Below are 21,937 nucleotides of genomic sequence, written 5' to 3' on the forward strand. Positions count from 1 at the left end.
CAACTGGGGTAGCCAGCTCCAGTCCTCGAGAGCTACCAACAGTTAATGTTTTGCAGGTCTCCTCACAGAATCACAAGGAAGTAATAAGCTCCACCTGTGGATCTTTTAAAATGTGTCAGTGAGTAACGAGTGCACCTTTGCAGCAGCTAGGTTGTCTGGAAAATGTGCACTGTTGGTAGCTCTCGAGGACTGGAGTTGGCTACCACTGCCCTACAATGACATCTAACCCTCAGCTTCTGCCTCCCTGATTCTTATTTCAATGTCATGACCGCTAATACAGCAAAATGTATATACCAGTCGCCGAAAGGCAGGGGCCACAATCTCCTCCTTGACATAAAACTTAGACACCACCTTGGGGAGGTGTAAAGGAATGGTACGAAGAACCGCCCTATGAGGCTGGAAGATCAGGTAGGGCAACCGACAGGACAGACACCCTCTGGGCCAAAGCAATTGCCAACAGGAAAACGGTTTTCCAGGTAAGCCAGGAAAGGTCCACCAATCTCAACTTTTCAAACGGGGCACCCTGAAGTGCCCCAAAGACCATTGATAGATCCCACAAAACAACTGGAGGAACAAAGGGAGGTTGAATATGCAGGACACCCTGCAGGAAAGTGCAGAGATCCTGCAATACTGCCAACCTCTTACGGAACAGGATGGATAGAGCCGAAACTTGCACCTTCAAAGACAAACGCAGTCCAGCCTCCAAACCCTTCTGCAAGAATGACCGAATCCTGGACAAACGGTAAGTCCTGTGATTGAAACAGTAAGAACGCCAGATGCGTTCCAGCCAAGAAAGGCTTGTGGGCCCTCAGCATAGTTGATATGACCCTTGAGTTAAAGCCTTTGGCTCTCAATAAGTAGGTGTCAACTTCCACCCCATCAAAGCCATACGCTGCAGGTTCGGATGTAGACACGGAACTTAAGTGAACAGGTATGGCCACAGGTAGACTTATTGGAGGGGCCACTGACAGAGCCTACAGATCAGAGAACCAGATAATCCTGGGCCAATGTGGGGCTACCAGGAACAACTTGCCCCTTTCTGCCTTCAACTTGCAAAGGACTCTGAGGAGGAGCGAGATGAGGGGAAAGGCATATATCAGAGCAAACAGCCATGGGGCTGACAGGGCTACCATGCAAGCCCCTGGGTCGCGAAATCTGGACCCATACAGGGTGACCTGATGATTGTGCTGTGATGCCATCAAGTCCACCTCGGGTCTACCCTAATGGTGCACCAACATCTGGATCACTTTTGGATGGAGGGCGCATGCGCCAGCATCCAGAGTCTGACGGCTTATTGAGGACCCCCAGGATAAAGATCGCAGAGAGCAGGGATCTTCCCCTCCGACCATTGAAAAAAAAAAAAATGCAGGAAGCCTCTGCCATATCACCCAACTCATAGTCCCCCCTGGTGGTTGATAAGCTACAGTCGTCGCGTTGTCCGACTGGACATGTACAGGGTGACCTCGGAGCCAAGGTTCCACCAGGTGGAAGGCCCGCAGGACTACCCTCAATTCAAGGACATTGATCGACAGCAGGGATTCCTGTGCATTCCACAATCTCTGGAAAGATCTTTGACACGTCACTGCTCCCCAACCGTGGAGACTGGCATCCATGGTGAGAAGAGTCCACCGGTGGACCCAAAACGGTCCCCTCCATGAGGTTCTGGTCCAGAAGCCACCAGGACAGGAAGATCCACACCATCGGTGATAAGACAATTAGGTGGGACTGAAGATAGGAATAACACCTCGACCATTTGTTGAGGATCTCTTGTTGGAGAAGGCGTGAGTGGAACCAAGCATACTTCGCCATGTCGAAGGCCGATACCATTGAGCCCAAGACCCGCATGCATGGATGGATTGAGGGAGAGGATACGCCAGACACAGGACTCCAATGCTCCTGATGAAGGACCAGAAGGTCTGAAATGCATTGAGCAAACTGTACACCTGGCTGGAGGACAGAACCGCGTTACTCGGGAGGACCTGTTTGACCCGCTGAACACCAATACCTCGGTTTCCCTTCTTGGCAATTCGTTTGGTATTCCACCTGTGGTTGGAAGGTATTTAAAGGGCAACGAAGTTGAATTAGACAGCTCCCTGGACATATCAGGACCTGTTCCTTTCTGTGGACATTGCCGTTTTATTCACCCTTAGTGTGTGACCATTTACACTTTTTATGCCTAAGCGCACGGGACACTGAGAACTTTTTCTACAGGACTTAAGAGTCCAAGACCTCAAACACCTTGGTCAAGTGGCCCGCAAAACCTCTAGCGGCTGTGCCAGAATCAGCAGGTCGTCCAGATACGAAAGTATTCAGATCCCTGATCGCAAAGTCTGCTGTCCATCACTGCCATGTCCTTCGTAAACACCCAGGGTGCAGTGGATAGGATGAATGGCAGTGCGTGAAACTGGAAATGATGGTCCTGCAATGCAAACAGCAGAAACAGTCGATGTTCCTGATTGATGGTGATATGCAGATGCACGTCCTGGATGTCCAAGGATGCTATGTAGTCCCCTGGTTGTAAAGCCAGCACTATGGACCTCAAGGTTTCCATCCAGCACTTTGGGTCTCTGATGAATTTGTTGAGCCGTTTTAAATTGGAGGATGGGGCGGAATGACCCGTTGGACTTCTGGACCAAGAAGAGGCTGGTATAAAAACGTGTGCCTCGCTGAGACCCATGACCCCGGGTGACAGGAGCTTCTGGATGGCTTGCTCCAGAGCTCTGCGCTTTTTAAAGTTCTATGGAGAACTTTTGGAAAATAAGGAATGTGATGTATGATGTTGAAAGGTTATGGAGTAGCCATGGGAGACCACATCCCGAACCCAGGCGTCTATCCAGCCAAATGCCTGAAAACTGTAGCAGGCGACCCCCCCCCGGAATCCCCCAAGTGGAGCACCGCCCCATCATGTGGAGGGTTTATCCTCTGGCTTACAATCGCCTGGTGGCCCAGGGACCTTTAACCTTGGCCGTGGAGGATTTTGTGGGCAGGGGCTATGTTCTTTTAAAAGAATTTCCCCTGTCAATGAAGCGAAAGGACTGGAAAGCAGCACGGGGACCTGAAGTAGGGGCGGATGGCAGGAAAGCTACTTTGGAAGCAGACACCATAGCCACGAGTTTTTCCAATTCTGACACAAATAACAGGGAACCCTCTTATTTGGGGGGACATGCTCAACATGTATAAATATATTAGGGACCAATATAAGGAACTGTCAAACACCCTTTTTTCTGCTAGAAAGGAATCTAGGACGCTAGAGCACGAGTTTAGATTAGAAGAAAAAAGATTTTGTTCATCTAGAAGAAAAAAAAATCTTTACAGTCAGAGCAGTCAAACTTTCGAACTCTCTTCCTGGAGAAGTGGTGTCGGCAGACACTATAAATACGTTTAAAATAGAAATGGGACGTTCGCGAATGAAGCGGTTCTTTCGTACAGATCACTGCAAAGAGTCGCTGATCCCAAAAAGGAGAGCCGTCGGTCCCTTGCTTTTATTTTTTATTGTGTATAGCCCACCCTCCAGATGATTGTGAAGGAAATTAAGTACAGGGGGAAGTCTCGTGAGAGCTACCGACCTCTTGTGAGATTTTATGCTTCATTATTATGAAATTAACCCATTTTCAATGTGAGTCGACGATTAGTCTAAAAGATCTGGTTATTTTTGCAGATTGAGCTGCTGGATCCCAATTATTTTTAGTGACCCATTTTGACCATTTCTAGTTTAAAATAAGGTTGGATAAACATTTATTGGTGCATCCATCCATGGGTACGAATAAGTAACAATCGGTCTTTAAAATATCAGCACATACTGTACAACAAAGGATAAACTATTATAAACATAGGTTGAACTAGATGGACGCAAGTCTTTATTCAGCCTCACCTACTATGTAACCCTCAAAGGGAAGAGCCTCTAGGGCACAGGTTCTCAAACTTTGTCCTCGGGCCCCCACACAGTGCATGTTTTGCAGGTCTCCTCACAGAATTACAAGTGAAATTAGATCCAACTGTGGATCTTTTAAGATGTGTCAATGAGTAATAAATGCACCTGCCGGGTGACCTGGAAAACGTAAAATGTGTGAGGTGCTGAGGACCAAGTTTGAGAACTCCTGGGGGCATCTAAAGATGTCTGGATGCCCTGGGAGGCTCCACCGCAGGGGGTGGGGGGACACACTGGTGATGTAGATGGCCTCACTGGCTGCAGGGACGGTGCAGATTAGAGCATTTCTATTTGTGACACAACCTGAGTAAGGGACTTAGGGGCCCATTTATCAACTAATATTTGCGGCTAAATCCACGAAAACACCCGTTTTCAGGGGTTAACCGCAAATATTAAGTATCGCTGAAATGTATCACAGGGGACCGCAGCAGGAATCTCTGATCCCTGCTGCGATCCCCCCCTGCAGCTAGGTTTCTATGGGGGATGCGAAGCTGCCCGATGTATCAACATCCAGCAGCCTGGCTTCCCACCTCTGGAATATCGCCATGTAGCCTATGGGTGCACATCGCACTGCACGTGCAGCAGTGCTGTCAGTGGGGTCATCAGCTCGTAACCGCGCATACGCAGCCCCCCCCCCCCCCTCCTTTCAGAGTCCTGTCCCTGCGCCCTGACAGATAATACATTGGGGAGTAACAATCGCATTTTACAATGCGATCCTGGGCGGTAATATTCAGCCCAGATCGCATTGTAAATGCGATCAATGGTAAATGGAGGCCATAGCCCAAGCAGGCTCTGAAAGGAAGCAGCAACTATGGGCTACACCTGAGCATTGAGACACCTTTGGCATAACCCTCCTCAAGCTTGGATAGACCTGCTTTGCAATGTGTACAGGAGCCCCTTTGTCAATATTGCTGCCTTCTGACATTGAACAGAAAGAGGCAGCTGAAACTGATCCAGTTAACACAATATACTTCTGACAGGCAGTGATCGTGTTAAGACAGTATAGAAGACACAGCACACATACAAAGGCACACAATGCAAATTAAAAAACAAACTGGCACTGAGCTCCGTAAAGCAGCTATGGTTGACTGGAGCATAAATTAAAGTAACCTGTGTCCTTGTACGAAAGGTACAGGGGGAATTGCTCAACTTGCCAAGCAGTGAAGGAGTGGGAATCCTAAATGCTCCCCGTGTCTCTCTTGCATGTTCGGCAGGCAGGAAGAGATCAGTGGAGAGAACCCAAGTGGGTATAACCTTCCTACTGTCCCCAGGGGAGGGGCTGTGTGAGGAGAGCCCACTACTAGCAAATGGCCACCAGAGACTGAAGGCTTGCGAGTGCAGCCTGTGACAGCTGCTAAGTCGCATGCAGGAAGCGCATTACCTTGTCTTAAAGTCCTGGTGCCCGGTCCCCCCAAGTGCCCAGGGCCAGCCACGGTCACACACCCAGGAGTGGTGTGCAGCTGCCGGGCCCGGGTGATGGGGCAGCAGCACAGGTGTCTGTGAGACACCTTGTCACTGAGTAGTTAGTGTAACAATAAAATGAAAAAATGAAGTATGGCTGCATAAAGCAGCCCCTCTCTGTGGTGCATGTTCGCTCCTGCCAGCACCTACAAAAACTGAGTAGTTTGGCCTGGAGGGGGACAGCCAAGGGGCGGTATTCAACTTCGGACAAGGGAAAGAGATCCCGCCACCTATTTAATGCTGCAGTTACCAACAGCGTTGATGAAGGATTTCGACAGAACAGACCCAACTTTAAAACAAATCAGATCTGTTTTGTCATCACGTCCGTTTCTCGACAATCCATGACCGTTTTCGCCGGCATGCCCACTTTTCTCCAATTGACAGGTGGAACATCGAATTCCGCCGGTCGAGTTGCAGGCCAGCCGACCGAAAACAGCCAGGTATTCCGACTGTTGGGACATTCCGACAGTCGGAATCCCACATTAAATACCCCCCGCTAAGAAGTTTAACCTTTCTGGTGGTGTAATGGTCGCTTTCCTGCTCAGTACCCACTGTTAGCCCTGTGTCCCCTGACGTCTCCCAAAAAATAAAAAAACCTGAAGCGAGCTGTGAACAACCACGTTCAGGGACTTGGGAGGAACAAACCGGGAAAACCTGACATGCTATGTTATGGACCTTAAGGTGATGTTAATATGCTAAATTCAGCACCCCTTTACATAAATTGCCCTAGTGATCTAGTGTACAAAAGCAAGACCTTCTGGAGAGACACTACCAGCACCAGTTTCCACTTAGGCAGTGAAAAGCAGAAAGTCAATCATCTTGCCTTACATCTGGCTGCCTCCCAGCCCCAGGGAACCTATGGCAGAAGACACTGATCTGGTCAACAGATGTTGGAGCCGCAGTGAGAATGTCCTATGGAACACAACTCACTCAAACCTTGCAATACCATTAAATTTATGGCGATTTATTAAATCCTCATAAAAATTCAATCGGACTAAAATGAAGCTCAGAAAACATCAGTGCATACTTGCTGCAACCCCTTTATTCTTTTTCGTCAATCAATTGACTGGTGACTGCTTTAGGAATGAATTTAAGAAAGACCTGTATGCTCAGCTCATTTGTGCATAGGAAAATACAACTTTTTATTCCTTATTAAAAAAAATTACATCTGATAGCTTTATCCAGTTAGTATGCTCCACCCTGTTATGGTGACTATGGTTAACTACTCCAGTTACAGCAAATAGACCCTCAAATCACAATCCACACAATAAGGAATTTCATTTCTAAAGATGGCTCTGTTGAGGTTCATTCCCTAGTTTTGTATTGAAAAGAAAAAAAGTGTTAAATAAAAAATACAATTCTATAATAGCACAAAGTATTTAAAGTACTGCCGAGAGTGGGACCATCAGACCAGCTCTTAGGATTAAGTTTCAGCAGCAAATTAATCACTCCAAACGTCCTTTGCATGAATGTGACATCACCCTCAATCGAGCAAATGTTGTTTTTAGCCCCAGGTAATATAAGAATACATTAACTCCTGATAGGAGACTATTGTACAAACAGCCAGTGCCCCCCCACCTAATTAGTACGCTGGAAAGTACCATCACTGGATCTTCAAGGCAGAGAATTCTACCTCAGACACTCCTGGCAGTGGCCAATGCCAGTCAACCTCCAACATACATATTACATTGCCCAGCCAGATTCTATTAAAGAAAAGGGATGCGGAATTATACCTACCTACCTACCACCCCCCCCCCCGGGCTGGTCTTTTTTTGTACAGATGCTAGAGCAGGTATTCCCAACCACGGTCCTCAAGGCACACCAACAGTGCAGGTTTTAGTGATATCCAGGCTTCAGCACAGATGGTTTAATCAGAATCACTCAGATACTAATTAAGTCACATGTGCTCAAGCCTGGATATCTACAAAACCTGCCCTGTTGGTGTGCCTTGAGGACCGCCTGTGCTAGAGCATATTCTGCCAGTTGGTATTTACACATAATCCAATGCCCCAATTCTGTTTAGGGGGTCTATTTTCCCCAAATATTTGTTTGAGAGCAAGGGTCATGCTTATTTTGTTCTGGTAACCCTACTCTTTAAAGGAGTTGCAAATGTTTTAACATGCCGAGATGATCTACAGTGGGGAAGCTCAAGAGAAGTAGTCTAATCCAAATTCAAGTAAGCAGCTTTAAAAGAAACAAAAAAACTTTCATTTTAAAACGAAAAATGTTATTTATACTGAGCAATTATTTTGCTAAACGTGGACATAACAGAGAATGTTTAGTAATGAAGACCTTTCCCTAGACAGCCAGTCTATGTATAAATCCTCAGTTTTGTGCAATAAATCCACACAAGGTGAAACCTGGACAGAACAGGACTTGACACAATATCTCATTCAGCATCAATCTTCATATATTTTATTGCAATATTGTCATTGCTGCATTGGTGTCTATTTTAAAACCTTAGGAAGAACAAAAGTTCAGCTTTCACCTTTGAGCAGCTGTGTTGGATTTTTACCAAAGTAAAAATTGATCAGGTTGAATAAATTACAACGAATAACAGAATGTCAAAATGATGGCGAAATGGGGATATACTTCTAGATGTGTATTTAAAAAAAAAAAAACTCGATACAAAGGGGATACTAGGATCTTATTTCGAAAGCCAAGTGTAAAAAGGGCCAGAGTATTAAATAAAAAAATGTAAGCATGATTTGAAACAGCAATTTACTTAAAAAAAAAAAAAAATATATAGCAAAATCAACCCCTTACAAAAAAAATTTAATAAAAATTGCTGCTTGAAATCACAAAAAGAAAAATTTGAGACCCTATTGCAGTTAGAGAGGCAGAAACAAACATTACATCCAGGATCATGAGGCATATGTGCCACAGCACCAAATGAGTCTCTCGTTATGTTTTGGCTGTGTTCAGAATTTACCGTTCCAAGTCCATGTATCCGGTGACGCACCTCTCAAAAAAAAAAAAAACTAAAAAAAAAAAACTCATGTCGACCATATGGTGTTAACGTATTCTTAATTATCGTCCAGATACCGGTGACTGCCACATCAGTATTTGCCTGCCTAGAGCGCACTCCTCTTATAACTCCAAGAAACTAGTCTGAGGCCGATATTAGCCAAATTCATCTCTTTCTTTTTAATAGTTTGCATATATAGATGTTCCATCCACACGTCAGACTCAGTAAGAATAGAGCTTCATGTCCAATAACACATGCTTTAGAAGTTAAATGCTGTATCTCCCAGTGCTTACGTGGCCATTTCCTATCCAAAGTTGGACATTTACAGATTTAAAGGGGAAAATAAAAAAGGGGGGGATGCAGAGTATGTTGCCAATTGTAGCAGCAATTAAATATTACTATCCCCTTTTTTGTACATAACCAAATTCAAGTCACAACCAGAGTGACTTCCCCCACAAAAGTCACCAAAAAAAAAATATATATATACCCCCGGCATTCACTTTTAAATTAAACCTGAAACCGTGCCTTGTCCATCCCTTATTTTGTATATATAAACAGCAAATGGCCAATTTTGTACACAGGGCGATCAGGTGACTTTCCATATAAAAGTGCTGTTCATTTACATATTTAATTCATTTGTGTAGTGCTACAAGTGTCCAACATTCTACATTAGGAACAGTCAAGTCTATTCAGTAATGGAATCTGCGAAATGCCTCCGTTTTGTCTTACAATAAAAAGAATAAACACCAATCTGATGCAAGAAATGTGTTATAAGCTAGTACACTAAAACTGGTGAAGTAAAATGTAAATTGGCCCTCGTGATTACGGTAAGATATTAAATACAGTCCCGTTTTCCCAGTGTTTATGGTCTTATTTTCCACAGAAAATAAAGCAGCCTCCTTGACATCTCCCGTCAGGCTTCAGATCTCCTCAGTGTATTGAAAGTTGAGCTCTATCTTCAAAGAGAAAAGGGGGAAGAAAAAAGGAAAAAGAAACCCCCCGTATTTGCTGTCCCAGGGCCGAGTTACATGAGCCGCTCACGCTTTCCAGATTCCGATGTCAGAGTTCAGAACGAGCTTCAGAGAACATGAACCGGTTCTGAAACCGCTACGGGAGGAACACAAGCTTTTTCACTACAATCAGTCACACGTTAGCAGGAAAGAAAGCAACAGCTCAATTCATGCCAGGGGCAGGGCCACCAAAATTGAATGAACTTGGCACAACTGGAGCGTTGAATTTGTATCCTCCGTGCTTCTCGATCATTTTGGATTCTGAGGAAAGAGGAGAAAACTTAAGTATTGTGGCTCCACAAACGCAATGCTGTAGTGAAAAAACTTAACATGGACCTCTAGTGGCTGCTGGAATCACGAAATACCCAGTTGCGCGCTCGCACACACACACACACACAATATGTCAGAAAACAGGCAAAAAATAAATAAACCAGTCCAGTTAATCTCCAATGTCTGACTTTTAAAAGGATCATGACTAATGTCTGGCGTCCACAGATGGCTGAAGGAGAAATCATGCATTTTAATGCTAATTATACTTCTCATACAGTAGCCATATTATTAAGGTGGCTAAGAGGCTGACTGCAGTGTGTCAATGAATGAGGTAGATGCCATAGGAAAACAAAGTTCCTGCACAAGCACACATTTCAATCTTCTGCAGACAAAGACTCAGAAAAAAGCTATTTTGTAAGTTTGAATTTCAGGATCAGTTACCTTCTAAAGCTGGGTACAAACTTCTGCCTGTTCTATACAGTGATGTAACAATAAATTGCATCGCCGTACAAACTAAACAACCTGCTGTATAATGGCACATACTATGGGACAACTCCATAAAGACCAAGTACAATGGATTTGCTTTACACAATATACACAGTGTGTAATTAAATATTACCAGTCTGTCAGAACAATATATTAGACAATACAATGTGTATTGCCTTCGCAGCATGCAGATGTAACAGGCAGTAGGACATATGACAAAATGTTGCTCCTGACTTTGCGTGCATATTTATTAGCCCAGACGTAGTTGCACCCACAAGTAAGTATGGTTGCATAATAGAATTTAAAAAAAAATCCACAAGACGAAAGGCAGATTGAGACGCAAGGGGAATTCCCCAGACAGACACGAGGCATGCAACGGAGTGGTGTGATTGAGTTGTATTTCACTTTTACACAATATTGACAATTGATGTCTACACAATGAAGGAGCATTATGTGTTATTTGCTCAGATGATCCATTGTACACTTGCCATGAGCCGCCCTCCTCTGTTCCGCCAGCGTTGCAATGTCTTGTAACTGTTTCCCCTGCTCCTCATTTAGCCCTTGGGTAAGAGCTTGATACCATGCTGGGTCCAGTCCTTGCAGCTCTATAAAGAGATATTGAGAAACTGAATTTCTGGAACGCTCTTCCTTCACCGACTTACTGTACTAAGCATTGTTCCCAGTGAAACATTTGAAACTTACTTTGAAATATAGCTTTAAATATTTGATATTCATCAACGGGGTTGTCTTCATCATCAATAAGTGTTGTGTAACCCTCTAGCGCCGTTTCCTCTGCATCATCCTCCTCCCAGTCGTCGTCATCACCGTCCTCTCCAGCTTGTTTCGCTAAAATCTCAAGGTATTCCTGACCATCTTCATCAATGTCATCTTCATCACTGCCCAGCTCTGTAACAAGAGGAAATGGAACCCTAATGGATATAGATATATGGCGAGATAAAGATAGATATGAATCTGGTTCTCTCCTTCCAATATAAAAAAAAAAAAAAAATATGTGACGGATCACAGTTGCATTCTCACAACCATGAATCCATTTTCAGAATAATGCACAAGATTTCTTAGAGGGTTGAGGAGTTTTTAAATAAGAAACTAGCTTGAAAAGTCATCCATTCTTGTTAATATGAGCAAGATGGTCAGGTTTCATCCTGTGACACCGTTGAGTAGACCAATGTGATCTGCATCCAGGTTTACTTACCGGCCTCATCATCCTCCTCGCCATCCTCATCATCATCACTGTCGTTCTCTTGCTCTGCATGGCAGGCATAAGCTCTCTTCAAACCATTGAATAAGAGGATGAAAGCAGGCAGGATTTGTGAGGAGACCTCATTTAGCACCTGGGGCCGTTGTTCAAGTTCAATAAGAGCGCAGAGGCCCAGGACGCAGATCTTCCGGTCGTGTAATCTGTGTAAGAATGAAAGGTCATAGCCGTGTAAGGCTCTTACTTCATCATTACTAAGCACAAAGTTGGAAGCAGTCAAGCTTCTGCCCGGCCCACATATTAAGCCTGAAATTTACAAGCACATTGAGCGGGAAACTTACCCCAGAAAGCAGTCAACGTCATTCAGCCACTGCTTGATAAAGTGATTTGTGACGGGCTCAACGGTATTGGGGAAACGCAGGTTTTCCAACGTGTTGAGAAGGAAGAGGGGACTGTAATATAAAGCAGCTATCGCAACCTGCAGGCACATTGTTCTCAGCTCGCTTGTCTTCACCTCACGAGTTAACCTCTCCAGAGCAGCCTCTACAAACAGCGGTATGCACTGAGGGAGAGAAAAGCAAACGAGGCATTAGCTACACATGAATGCGCCCAACATGCCTTTCCACCGCCAGTACCACTATGCGACTATACGCTCACCTGGTCAATGCCACGTCCTTTACACTGTAAGATGACAACTTCTAGTAGTTTAGCCGCGTGACATTCAGCATCTTCCCCAGCGACTCCCGTCAGCACCTAGGATGGAAGCCTAAGTTATTTCTGGTCAACAAGTGCATTTGTGTTCCAGCTAATAGTGTTCCCAGCCAGGCAAGTGTGTTGGTCCTCGCCCTAAGTAAATTCTACATATAGCTGATTGGGTTACTGACAGTAAGTTTAATTGAAAAAAATAAAAATAAACTAGTTCAGGAAAACATTTTCAGGGAAAATAAGTTTTCACTTCAGGCTGCCACTAGATGGTGCCGGATAGAGCAAGGCAATTGTTGCTCCATTCGATTACCAGTGCAATGGGGGGGATACATTTCTACTTTCAGCCTGCTTCGGAGACTAGCAGGAAAAAAAAAAAAATTGGATTTGGTGGGCCTACCCGAAAGCTTAGACTGGTTTAGCACAGAGTCTAACAATGTGATAATGAGCGCCTATTATTAAAGCCTTTACAACAATTGAATCGCTTCCATCTCCAATTGCGCAGTTATAGAAAGTTATTTTGTTGTTGGTTAAAATCGATCAGTACCTGCTCACGTACAGTTCTAGTATACATCTCTAACAGCAACAGCCCCAAATCACATACTTCTCACACCTACCTTTTTACACATACTATATATCATCTCCAAATACTTGGTGTCAGAGAGTAAGGTGTTCGTATCCACAGTGACATAATTATGCAGGAGAGGCATCATATCTGCACAAGGGGAGGAAGAGGATACAGTCAGTGATCGGTTCTCTGAAACCTCGCACCATCCAATCAGCAGGTTTTATGCAAGCTGTTCTCACCTGTGAAGTAATCAAACCCATCCTGCTGAAAGACCTCAAAGACCAGCGGTAAAAGCTGCCACATCTGAGGAGAGACCTGCTGGCAGGTGAGACTGTGCGCCAGGGAGAAGATCTCTTCATAGAACTCTGCAAAGACAAACCTTTGTTACAGGTACTGGAACATATACAGGGCTACATACAGTCAGGAGAACATTCAGTACATACCTAGCACGTGCTGCTGCAGAACCGTTCCAATGACTTGCAAGCAGATACCTTCAAGCTGTTGGGTTATCTAAGAGATAATACAAGTGACAGCGGGGATCCGAATTAACTAGCTGCTGCAAATATATAAAGCAAAGTAACTTGAATGGAAAACCCCATATAGCTGGGCCACCAGAATTAATCCTACTGTCAAGTGAACCGACACAATTGTTAACTGTGGCAAATTTACGATTTGTAAATGCCCTTCGATGATTTTATATATACTTTATATTTCAAGTAGGTCTTTCCAAATATAGTGTCTGCTTACCTCCTTGTGATCTTCCACAACGCTGAGCAAGGTGTCAATTGTATTAAGGATTCCCATTGCAGTTACTGCTTTATCGTCGCTGCCCTCCTCATCCGGACCCGTCTGAATTACTTGATTAAAAGTCATTGCCTGGAAGATAGGAAGAAAGTTAATAAACAGATCAAGAACTGAAGAGCAATACAAGCACTGGGGAATACTTTGCTTTGTAGATTAAGGGCAGTGTCAACACTGTTGGCTTCATACATGTCCGAGAGTTAGGAGGCTGGCCAGCGGTGAAAGCGTCCTGAAGACGTCGCTAGACCAGTACTATGATCTCATGTTGCTCTGCGGCCGCAGGATTTGTGTGAGCGGAGCAGTCAGCCAGCAAGACACTAACAGGCTGCTCTACTAGACACAGACTGACACTGTGCACACATCCCTGCAGCCATTTGTACTGCACACACATCCGTGCGGTTTATAATAGGAGGTGTACACGCTAGGTCATCTGTTCCTCACTCTCTATTTTCATAACCCATTTAGAGAACGCGCAGTTGCCCAAGTTAATGTCAGTTGGGGACTCCAGTTAAACGCTATAGGATTAGGGATGTTGTTCACATAAGGGGAAGATTTATTAAAGCTTGGTGAAGCGATAAAGGGGGGGGGGGGGGGGGGTATTCAATGTGTATTCAAAAATAGCGACGTGTTTCTATTCAATGCTGTCTTTACCGAGGGATCAGGGCAGAACGAGCCCAACTTCAGAAGCTGGCGGGCCTGTTATGCCGATAACAGCCACGTATTGGCGCGATCGGCAAGCCATGTCTGTTTAAGGCCACGCCCCCTTTGTGTCGATGGGCAGGCGGGACATTGAATCCCGCCTGCCGATTAAACCGCAAGTGGGCCAGGATCACGGCTGTCGGGAGGGATCGACAGCTGTGATCCTGGATTGAATACCCCCCAAAGTGTCTGGTTTTTATCACCAATCAGCTAACTGAAGTTATAGGCTTGGTTTGAAAAATGACAGGTAGAAGCTGATTGGCCGGTGATAAAAAGCAGACACTCACTTCACCGAGCTCAATAAATCTGCCCCCTAAATTACATCCGGAACATGGTTAATCCAATGTGAATCACAGCTCATCTCAGTTGCATATACTTGATATATGCCTAATCCACTAACCAGAAGCAACACATGATATGTACAAAGCAGAGACTCACCAGGTGCTGCGTCATTTCCACAGCAATGGGGGTGACTTCCTCACTATACTCGCAGATCATCTTCTGAATCACATTGGTCAGATCATCATTCTCCGTCTCCCTGATGATGTGCAGCAGAGCCTGCATCACCGGCCTGATGAACGGGGCAATGTACTCCTTAGCTGCAATACAAAATCCAGAGTATTATAGACCCTCACTGACATCATTATGACCGCAGACCCAGTCATCCAATGTCTCTACCAATAAAGAAATAGGTTCAGAAAGAGCCTGGGCTAAAATAATCAGGAAAAGGAATTCTGTAGAAGCAGCCAAACTAGGAGCTGGCACCAACTAATCTAAACTTGTACTCTCCCCCTATATCCCCCATCGGGAAACTGGATATTCATTAACTTCACAAGCCCAAAGGAGAGCCAGCAGAACACACTTGTATTCACTCCTGAAGAGTGTGGTTCTGATTCAAAGTAAAATAATGGTAGAAATTGCTGTCAGATTGCCAGATGGATTCATAGAAATCTTCACATTCATCCTAAAATCAGACCTGGCCAGTCTGTGGCCCTCCAGCTGTTGTAAAACTACAAGTCCCAGAATGCCTTGCCACAGTTTTGCCATTAGGGAATGCTAAAACTGCAGCAGCGCCACACGCTGGCCAGGCCTGTCCTAAATGGGGCACACTGCAATACCTTGGACTTGCATAATATAAAAAAGGCTACATGAAAGACATAAAAAAAAGTAATTGGCTAAAAAAAGCAATAAAGTAGGAACAGAGAACCAAAAGCTCCCATTAGGTCATCAGCTATTCATACCTATGCAGTAAGCTACACTGCAAACGGCATAGAGGAAACTTAAGTCTACAGACATAATGCACGGCAAAGCCAGAGAGACCCATCAGGGCCTTCCGGAACAACCGCAGACACCTGGACGGTTAAATGTGGAAGCACCTGAAGGATTTACACAATACCTATCTAGGCCAATTCAAAGACGCAACGAGCTGTAGACACAACTTAGACACAGGAACTACCATGAGACCGGAAGCAAGGAGGGGGAAGTGTGTACTGAACCTAAGGTTCTCCACACACATTATGTCATGGGACAGCAATAGTCAATGACCAGCGGGAGTGCACACTGGGCCTAATTCAGTCGTTCCCCTGCACCGTCGCACAGGGGAGCGATGTTTAGCAACTACACATAACATTTTATGCGCAGCCGCTTTGGGCGAGCGGGTGCAGCAAATTGCTTATTCGCCGGCCCGTTCCCACCTAGCAGTGGGGGTGGTGGGCGGGTAGCGCATATGGAAACGCCCAGCATCCCCATAACGCTGGGCGTTCCCGTGCTAAAGCATCCTTGACGTGGGTGAGGGCAGCTGAAGCCAGTGGATGCCAGCTGCCGGCCCGCTTCCTATACAAGGTCACTGCAGATCTACGGTCAGCAGAGGCTGACAGATCTGCAAGTGCTTGCAAAGTCATTTGATGGCCGGCTACCAGCAAATGATATCCCCCAACCCGCAGCTTTGCGGGTCAACCAGAATGATCTTCATTGTTGGAGGTGTACACACTGGGTGATCGAACGACATCGCTCAGAAGGGCTGAATGAGCTAGATCATTCCTTGTGTAACATGACAACCAGCAAGCTAGAAGGAAGGAGAAGAACCACACAGCACTCAAACACGACTGATGGGTAATAAACTTTGCTTAATCTACAGTGAGAGCAAAATGACATAACATGCAAGCCCAATAAGTCATATAGATTGTAAGCAGGGCCCTCCTGCCTCTATATTGGTCTATTACTACCCAGTTTTATCACTTTTGTTTCCAATTGTGAAACACGACTGTACATGCTGCGCTACATAACTGAAAAGGAATAGTGCTATAACAAGGGACATCAGCACTCTATATACAGCAAGGAGGTGACGGGGGGGGGGGGATTATATGATAGAGTGCTGATATTGCTAGCTCGCGGTAACAGAGCATGTGACACATAAGAGCGCTAGGCAGTCGTTACTCATACACATGGCGAAAGGAATACGGACAATGCGAGAACCATAGAAGTCAACACTCCCAATAGACCATGGGTCCTCAAACTGCGGCCCTCCAGATGTTGTGAAACTACAAATCCCAGCATGCCTTGCCACAGTTTTAACACTCCCTTATAGCAAAACTGTGGCAAGGCATGCTGGGATTTGTAGTTTCACAACATCTGGAGGGCCGCAGTTTGAGGATCCATGCAATAGACAGATAGTGGGAGAGAACACAAGGAGGATCTCGGTCCAGCCAAAGAGCACGAGTAACATTACATAACCTGAGAGCTAGGCAAACATTACTCAAACTAAGCAGAGAGTCAACACGTGAGTTAGAATACAATACACCAAGCCGTATGGAGTATAGGGTGACAAAGCCCGACAGAGCCAGGCAGAGTACATAGGCAGTGACATACTTATGTCACGTCACACAGCAAGTCACTACAACAGCTGCAAGTCCCCCACATGCAGCACTACTCCCTGAACAGCCACGTGACAAGCGAATGACTGATAGTATATGGGGGCCTTAAGTGTGCCAGAGTCAAAATGTGCAGCTTAAAATGATGGTGGAGGGCCACACAGACCCCCATGACCCTATCTTTAACTGCACATGGGACCAGACCAACTCCCCAATGAAAACGCAGATGAGCTGGATGGGCGCTGATTATCTGTGCAGCTGGCTCAACACCTCACCACATTTTAATAGTAAACATTAATGTTTAACACGTTTACCGTCAACGGCAAACATGGGCGCATGTTTGAACACCCCAAGGTATGGCAATTTATCCCAGATAGAATAATCTAACAGTAACAAATGAGTAGGCAACCGTGAGCAGTCAGTGCTTGCCTCATGGGAAACTTCACTTAATACCGGGAAGGTTTGTAAGTAGGGTTTATACATATTTACATTCTACAACTCCTAAACTTTGCTATTAAAAAAGTAAACTACTCTCACATCATGAGGGTATGCAGTTTAAATCCCGGCGGTCGGGATCCCGGCGTTCAAAATCCCGACACTTTCTCCCCCCGTGGGTGTCCAGGACACCCTCGGAGGGAGAATAAATTAGCGTCCCGAGCGTAGCGTGGCGAGCGCAGTGAGCCCGCGGGGGGGGGCGCAGCGATCCACGCCCCCCCGTCTGGATTTCGGCGTTCGGGATTCCGGCATCGGGATTTTGAACGCCGGGATCCCGACCGCCGGCTTTTCATGCAGAAACCATCATGAGCAACACAACCGCCAAGTAATTTACATCCTACCAATACGATATACGAGAATCTAAATCGAGTTATTGATACTGGTAATTACATGAACATTTGTGTCACATGACAGGAAGCACCTTTCTCCTGATTGCTGATGAGAACTTGCAGGGCGATGGCGGCTTCCACCTTAACTGGCATTTCCCGGTCCTCCACAAGACACCGTCTGGTCAGCTCCAGGGCCGTTTGCAGGTTTTGATCATTTTTAAACTTCACTTCACAGAAATAGTGAAGAACCCAGCAAGCCTGCAGAATGTTAGCAACAAGGGGATTTAGGAAAGTGCACAGCTATGACACTGCCGTAATTGTCATTTAATTAGAGAAACCATCCCATATATTATCCTGTCAGTCCACAAATAATCATCTCCTTTTCAAAATCTGTTTGGCAGGCACATGATATGGCTGCCAGTCAGAGAGATCTCAGCATGCCATGTGACATCAGGAGAGCAAACCGACTGTGGTTGCCATTGTTACACCAGTCTAGAAGTTAAACAGAAAACCAATGGATAAAATTTAAATCTAGCCAAGATGTCATGTAAAAAATCAAACTGCATTTTAACTATTGATTTGAATGTTTAGGGTGCGATTTTTTTTTTGTTCCCGTCAGTGATCTTTGGTACAAACTGAAAAATGTAACCGGAACTATCACGAAACCAAGTGCAATTCTGTTAAGTATGGCAAAAAGAAAGTTACATGGCAGCACCCACTAAACCAAAAGTGCACATTTGTTCAAATCCATCTTTAAAATACTGTTTGAGAGTTAGGAGGCTGGCCAGCGGTGGAAGCGTCCTGAAGACGTCGCTAGACCAGTACTATGATCTCATGTTCCTCTTTGGCCGCAGGATTTGTGTGAGCGGAGCAGTCAGCCAGCAAGACACTAACAGGCTGCTCTACTAGACACAGACTGACACTGTGCACACATCCCTGCAGCCACTGCTTTCCCAGCTACAGACCGACACTGTGCACAAATCCCTGCAGCCACTGCTTTCCCAGCTACGGACCGACACTGTGCACACATCCCTGCAGCCACTGCTTTCCCAGATACAGACCGACACTGTGCACAAATCCCTGCAGCCACTGCTTTCCCAGCTACAGACCGACACTGTGCACACATCCCTACAGTCACTGCTTTCCCAGCTACAGACAGACACTGTGCAAACATCCCTGCAGTCACTGCTTTCCCAGCTACAGACCGACACTGTGCACACATCCATGCAGTCACTGCTTTCCCAGCTACAGACTGACCCTATGCACACATCTCTGCAGTCACTGCTTTCCCAGCTACAGACAGACACTGTGCAAACATCCCTGCAGCCACTGCTTTCCCAGCTACAGACCGACACTGTGCACACATCCCTGCAGCCACTGCTTTCCCAGCTACAGACCGACCCTATGCACACATCCCTGCAGCCACTGCTTTCCCTGCTACAGACCGACACTGTGCACACATCCCTGCAGCCACTGCTTTACCTGCTACAGACTGACACTGTGCACACATCCCTGCAGCCACTGCTTTCCCAGCTACAGACAGACACTGTGCACACATCCCTGCAGCCACTGCTTTCCTTGCTACAGACAGACACTGTGCACACATCCCAGCAGCCACTGCTTTACCTGCTACAGACTGACACTGTGCACACATCCCTGCAGCCACTGCTTTCCCAGCTACAGACCGACACTGTGCACACATCCCTGCAGCCACTGCTTTCCCAGCTACAGACCGACACTGTGCACACATCCCTGCAGCCACTGCTTTCCCAGCTACAGACCGACCCTATGCACACATCCCTGCAGCCACTGCTTTCCCAGCTACAGACCGACACTGTGCACACATCCCTGCAGCCACTGCTTTCCCAGCTACAGACCGACACTGTGCACACATCCCTGCAGCCACTGCTTTCCCAGCTACAGACCGACACTGTGCACACATCCCTGCAGCCACTGCTTTCCCAGCTACAGACCGACCCTATGCACACATCCCTGCAGCCACTGCTTTCCCAGCTACAGACCGACACTGTGCACAATCCTGTGCCAATTCTACACCAGGCTCATTCTTATTCTGTGCAGAGACATTAGTTAAAATGCAACACTGTCACGCTCATCAACATTAGGGGGTCTTTGAGATCTCCTTACCCTCGCTCTCATGTAGCCCAGCTCACTGCTGAAGAGAGGGAACACGTGATTCTGGAGCATAAACTCCATCTGATCCTTGTAGATCTTTTTCTGGAACAAGAAATAGAATTTGATCAGAGATTACACAGAATAACCGGAAATCATTGTATGCCCAGTGCCACCACAAGAAGGATAACATTCATAGCATGGTCTGCAATGGTTCTAGGGTGGTAGGCATAGAACTGTAAAAACAATCAGCAGCAAAAGTAGTTTGAGTGCCCAGACTCAATCCATCTATATCAATGTAGCCCAACATATGAATGGAGTAAAAGTTATTGGTTGTAGTTACTCCGTACACAATCTGCATAAGATTTGATGAGACTCTAGGCACATAATCCAGGAAAGTGTCTCCTTCTCATTCGCCGGTTATCCCGCTGCCTAGGTTTTACTAAAAGCTGACCGGCGATATTACAAGATCCATCACCCGTACCTTCAGTAGGATCTCTGCCAACGAACCAATCATATGGAGGGCACCATCTTTCTTACGGGGATCTGCGGCTGGCTCTGTTAAAATCTGGTAACAGAATCCCATAGTCTTTTGCAAGACCTAAAAAACAAACAGAAACAAGGGTGTTCTCAACAGAAGGCAAGAGGGGGGGGGGGGGGGGGATATACAGAGAAAGCATAAATGGGAGGCACAATTATACTTTGGTACATTTCAGTAAACCACTATGTGCAAGTATTATAAAATGTAACAAAACTAAAATTTTAACTGGTGCTAGAGGTAATTAAGGGTCGTTCATTGAGCCTGCTGATCCGTTCACCAGGCAGAAAGATGACTGACCCCTCGTGCACGAATAGGCCACATCGCTCAGGGTGCAGACATGATGAACGATGCACCATTGATGTGGTATATGGTTTGGAGTCCTTCAACAACCCATGTTTATTCTCAAATCGTTTAATCAATTGTTCTGTGTGGGCATAATCAGGAGTGTTCTGGATTTCCAGGGAAATTTGAAAGACAGTGGATTGTACGGGATATCTGTGTGGACCCCCTAAGTACAATGAACACAATAGGACCATTGACATGGATAGAGCACTAGTTTGATATAGGCCCTATACACGCACCTCTTTCCTCTTACTGCAGGATGTGAAAAGCAGGGTCTGTGCCGCAGTGGTAGGGGAGATAAAATCTTCAAACACGTCTAAAACAAGAGCGGAGACAAGTATTACATGGAAATACCGATAGCCTTATATACAGGTGCTAGGTCCTGCACCCCAGCTGTCCCCACAAGCGCAAAGGAGAATATTTCCCCACAATTATACATTTGCACAAACAAGTTCTTCCACAAACTTAAAGTGTTCATACCGAATTTCATGCGGATGTACTCGTAGGGATCCTCCTGCCAAAGCTCTTCATCGGAGTCTGTGTAGCACATTAGTGGGAAGATGACGTCCTGAATTATGCCCTGAATAACAGAGTGAAGACCCTACAGTTTAGTGGTGAACACAGCTCTTACGTCAAGCCAGAACAGGGCTGGAGCTCATTTATTTGAGGTAATACAGACACATTGTACTAGGTTACAGCCAGCAACGTTCCCCGATGTTCTCACTTTTCCCATAATCCCTTGCTGGCCGTATATAGGAGATACAGAAACCTGTACCGGCTACTGCTATGGCGAACACCAGGAGGCCGCCATGCTAGGAGAATGAAGTCAGGCTTCCTGCACACTCACCTGGATGTGGGGCTTTAGGCTCTTCCAGGTGAGCGCGTGGGACACTCCTTGGTTGAGATAGTTGAGTGTTTGCTGCAGGACACGCGGAGCCATATACTGCTTTTCTTTATACTGGTACAGAACTTTCAGCAGGACCTGCACATAGAACACACATCAATGTTACCATCTGCATCAGGCATCTTGTATGCAATATGATCTAGCAAAAACCATGTGGATTACACTTTGGGTGAATAGAATCCGACTATACTTATTTCAAGTAAAGGCTAGACCTGTA

At 45.7% G+C, this 21,937-nt stretch overlaps 1 protein-coding gene and 2 non-coding genes across 3 annotated transcripts in view; all 3 read right to left on the reverse strand.

Moving 5' to 3' along the window:
* Nucleotides 1-7,776: 7,776 nt before the first annotated feature.
* Nucleotides 7,777-21,937, reverse strand: part of IPO7 (importin 7) — a 30,146-nt gene continuing 15,985 nt past the window's right edge. Inside the window, exons 9-25 of the mRNA XM_083164615.1 lie at nt 21,664-21,798; nt 21,297-21,396; nt 21,056-21,132; nt 20,418-20,534; nt 19,949-20,038; nt 17,896-18,061; nt 14,548-14,708; nt 13,357-13,485; nt 13,053-13,119; nt 12,849-12,974; nt 12,659-12,756; nt 11,997-12,092; nt 11,681-11,901; nt 11,337-11,542; nt 10,826-11,029; nt 10,612-10,728; nt 7,777-9,628 (exon numbers count right to left, since the gene is read on the reverse strand). Of these exons, the coding sequence (XP_083020741.1) occupies nt 9,531-9,628; nt 10,612-10,728; nt 10,826-11,029; nt 11,337-11,542; nt 11,681-11,901; nt 11,997-12,092; nt 12,659-12,756; nt 12,849-12,974; nt 13,053-13,119; nt 13,357-13,485; nt 14,548-14,708; nt 17,896-18,061; nt 19,949-20,038; nt 20,418-20,534; nt 21,056-21,132; nt 21,297-21,396; nt 21,664-21,798 (2,208 nt within the window). The 3' untranslated portion in view covers nt 7,777-9,530. The remainder of the gene's footprint in view (nt 9,629-10,611; nt 10,729-10,825; nt 11,030-11,336; nt 11,543-11,680; nt 11,902-11,996; nt 12,093-12,658; nt 12,757-12,848; nt 12,975-13,052; nt 13,120-13,356; nt 13,486-14,547; nt 14,709-17,895; nt 18,062-19,948; nt 20,039-20,417; nt 20,535-21,055; nt 21,133-21,296; nt 21,397-21,663; nt 21,799-21,937) is intronic.
* Nucleotides 13,598-13,778, reverse strand: LOC146046541 (small nucleolar RNA SNORA23). Its single transcript, XR_014465937.1, has one exon. It is a non-coding gene; the product is annotated as a small nucleolar RNA SNORA23 (small nucleolar RNA).
* Nucleotides 18,563-18,743, reverse strand: LOC146046538 (small nucleolar RNA SNORA23). Its single transcript, XR_014465935.1, has one exon. It is a non-coding gene; the product is annotated as a small nucleolar RNA SNORA23 (small nucleolar RNA).

This window comes from Crinia signifera, chromosome 11, assembly GCF_055691185.1.
Source record: "Crinia signifera chromosome 11, ASM5569118v1, whole genome shotgun sequence".
Taxonomy (NCBI): domain Eukaryota; kingdom Metazoa; phylum Chordata; class Amphibia; order Anura; family Myobatrachidae; genus Crinia; species Crinia signifera.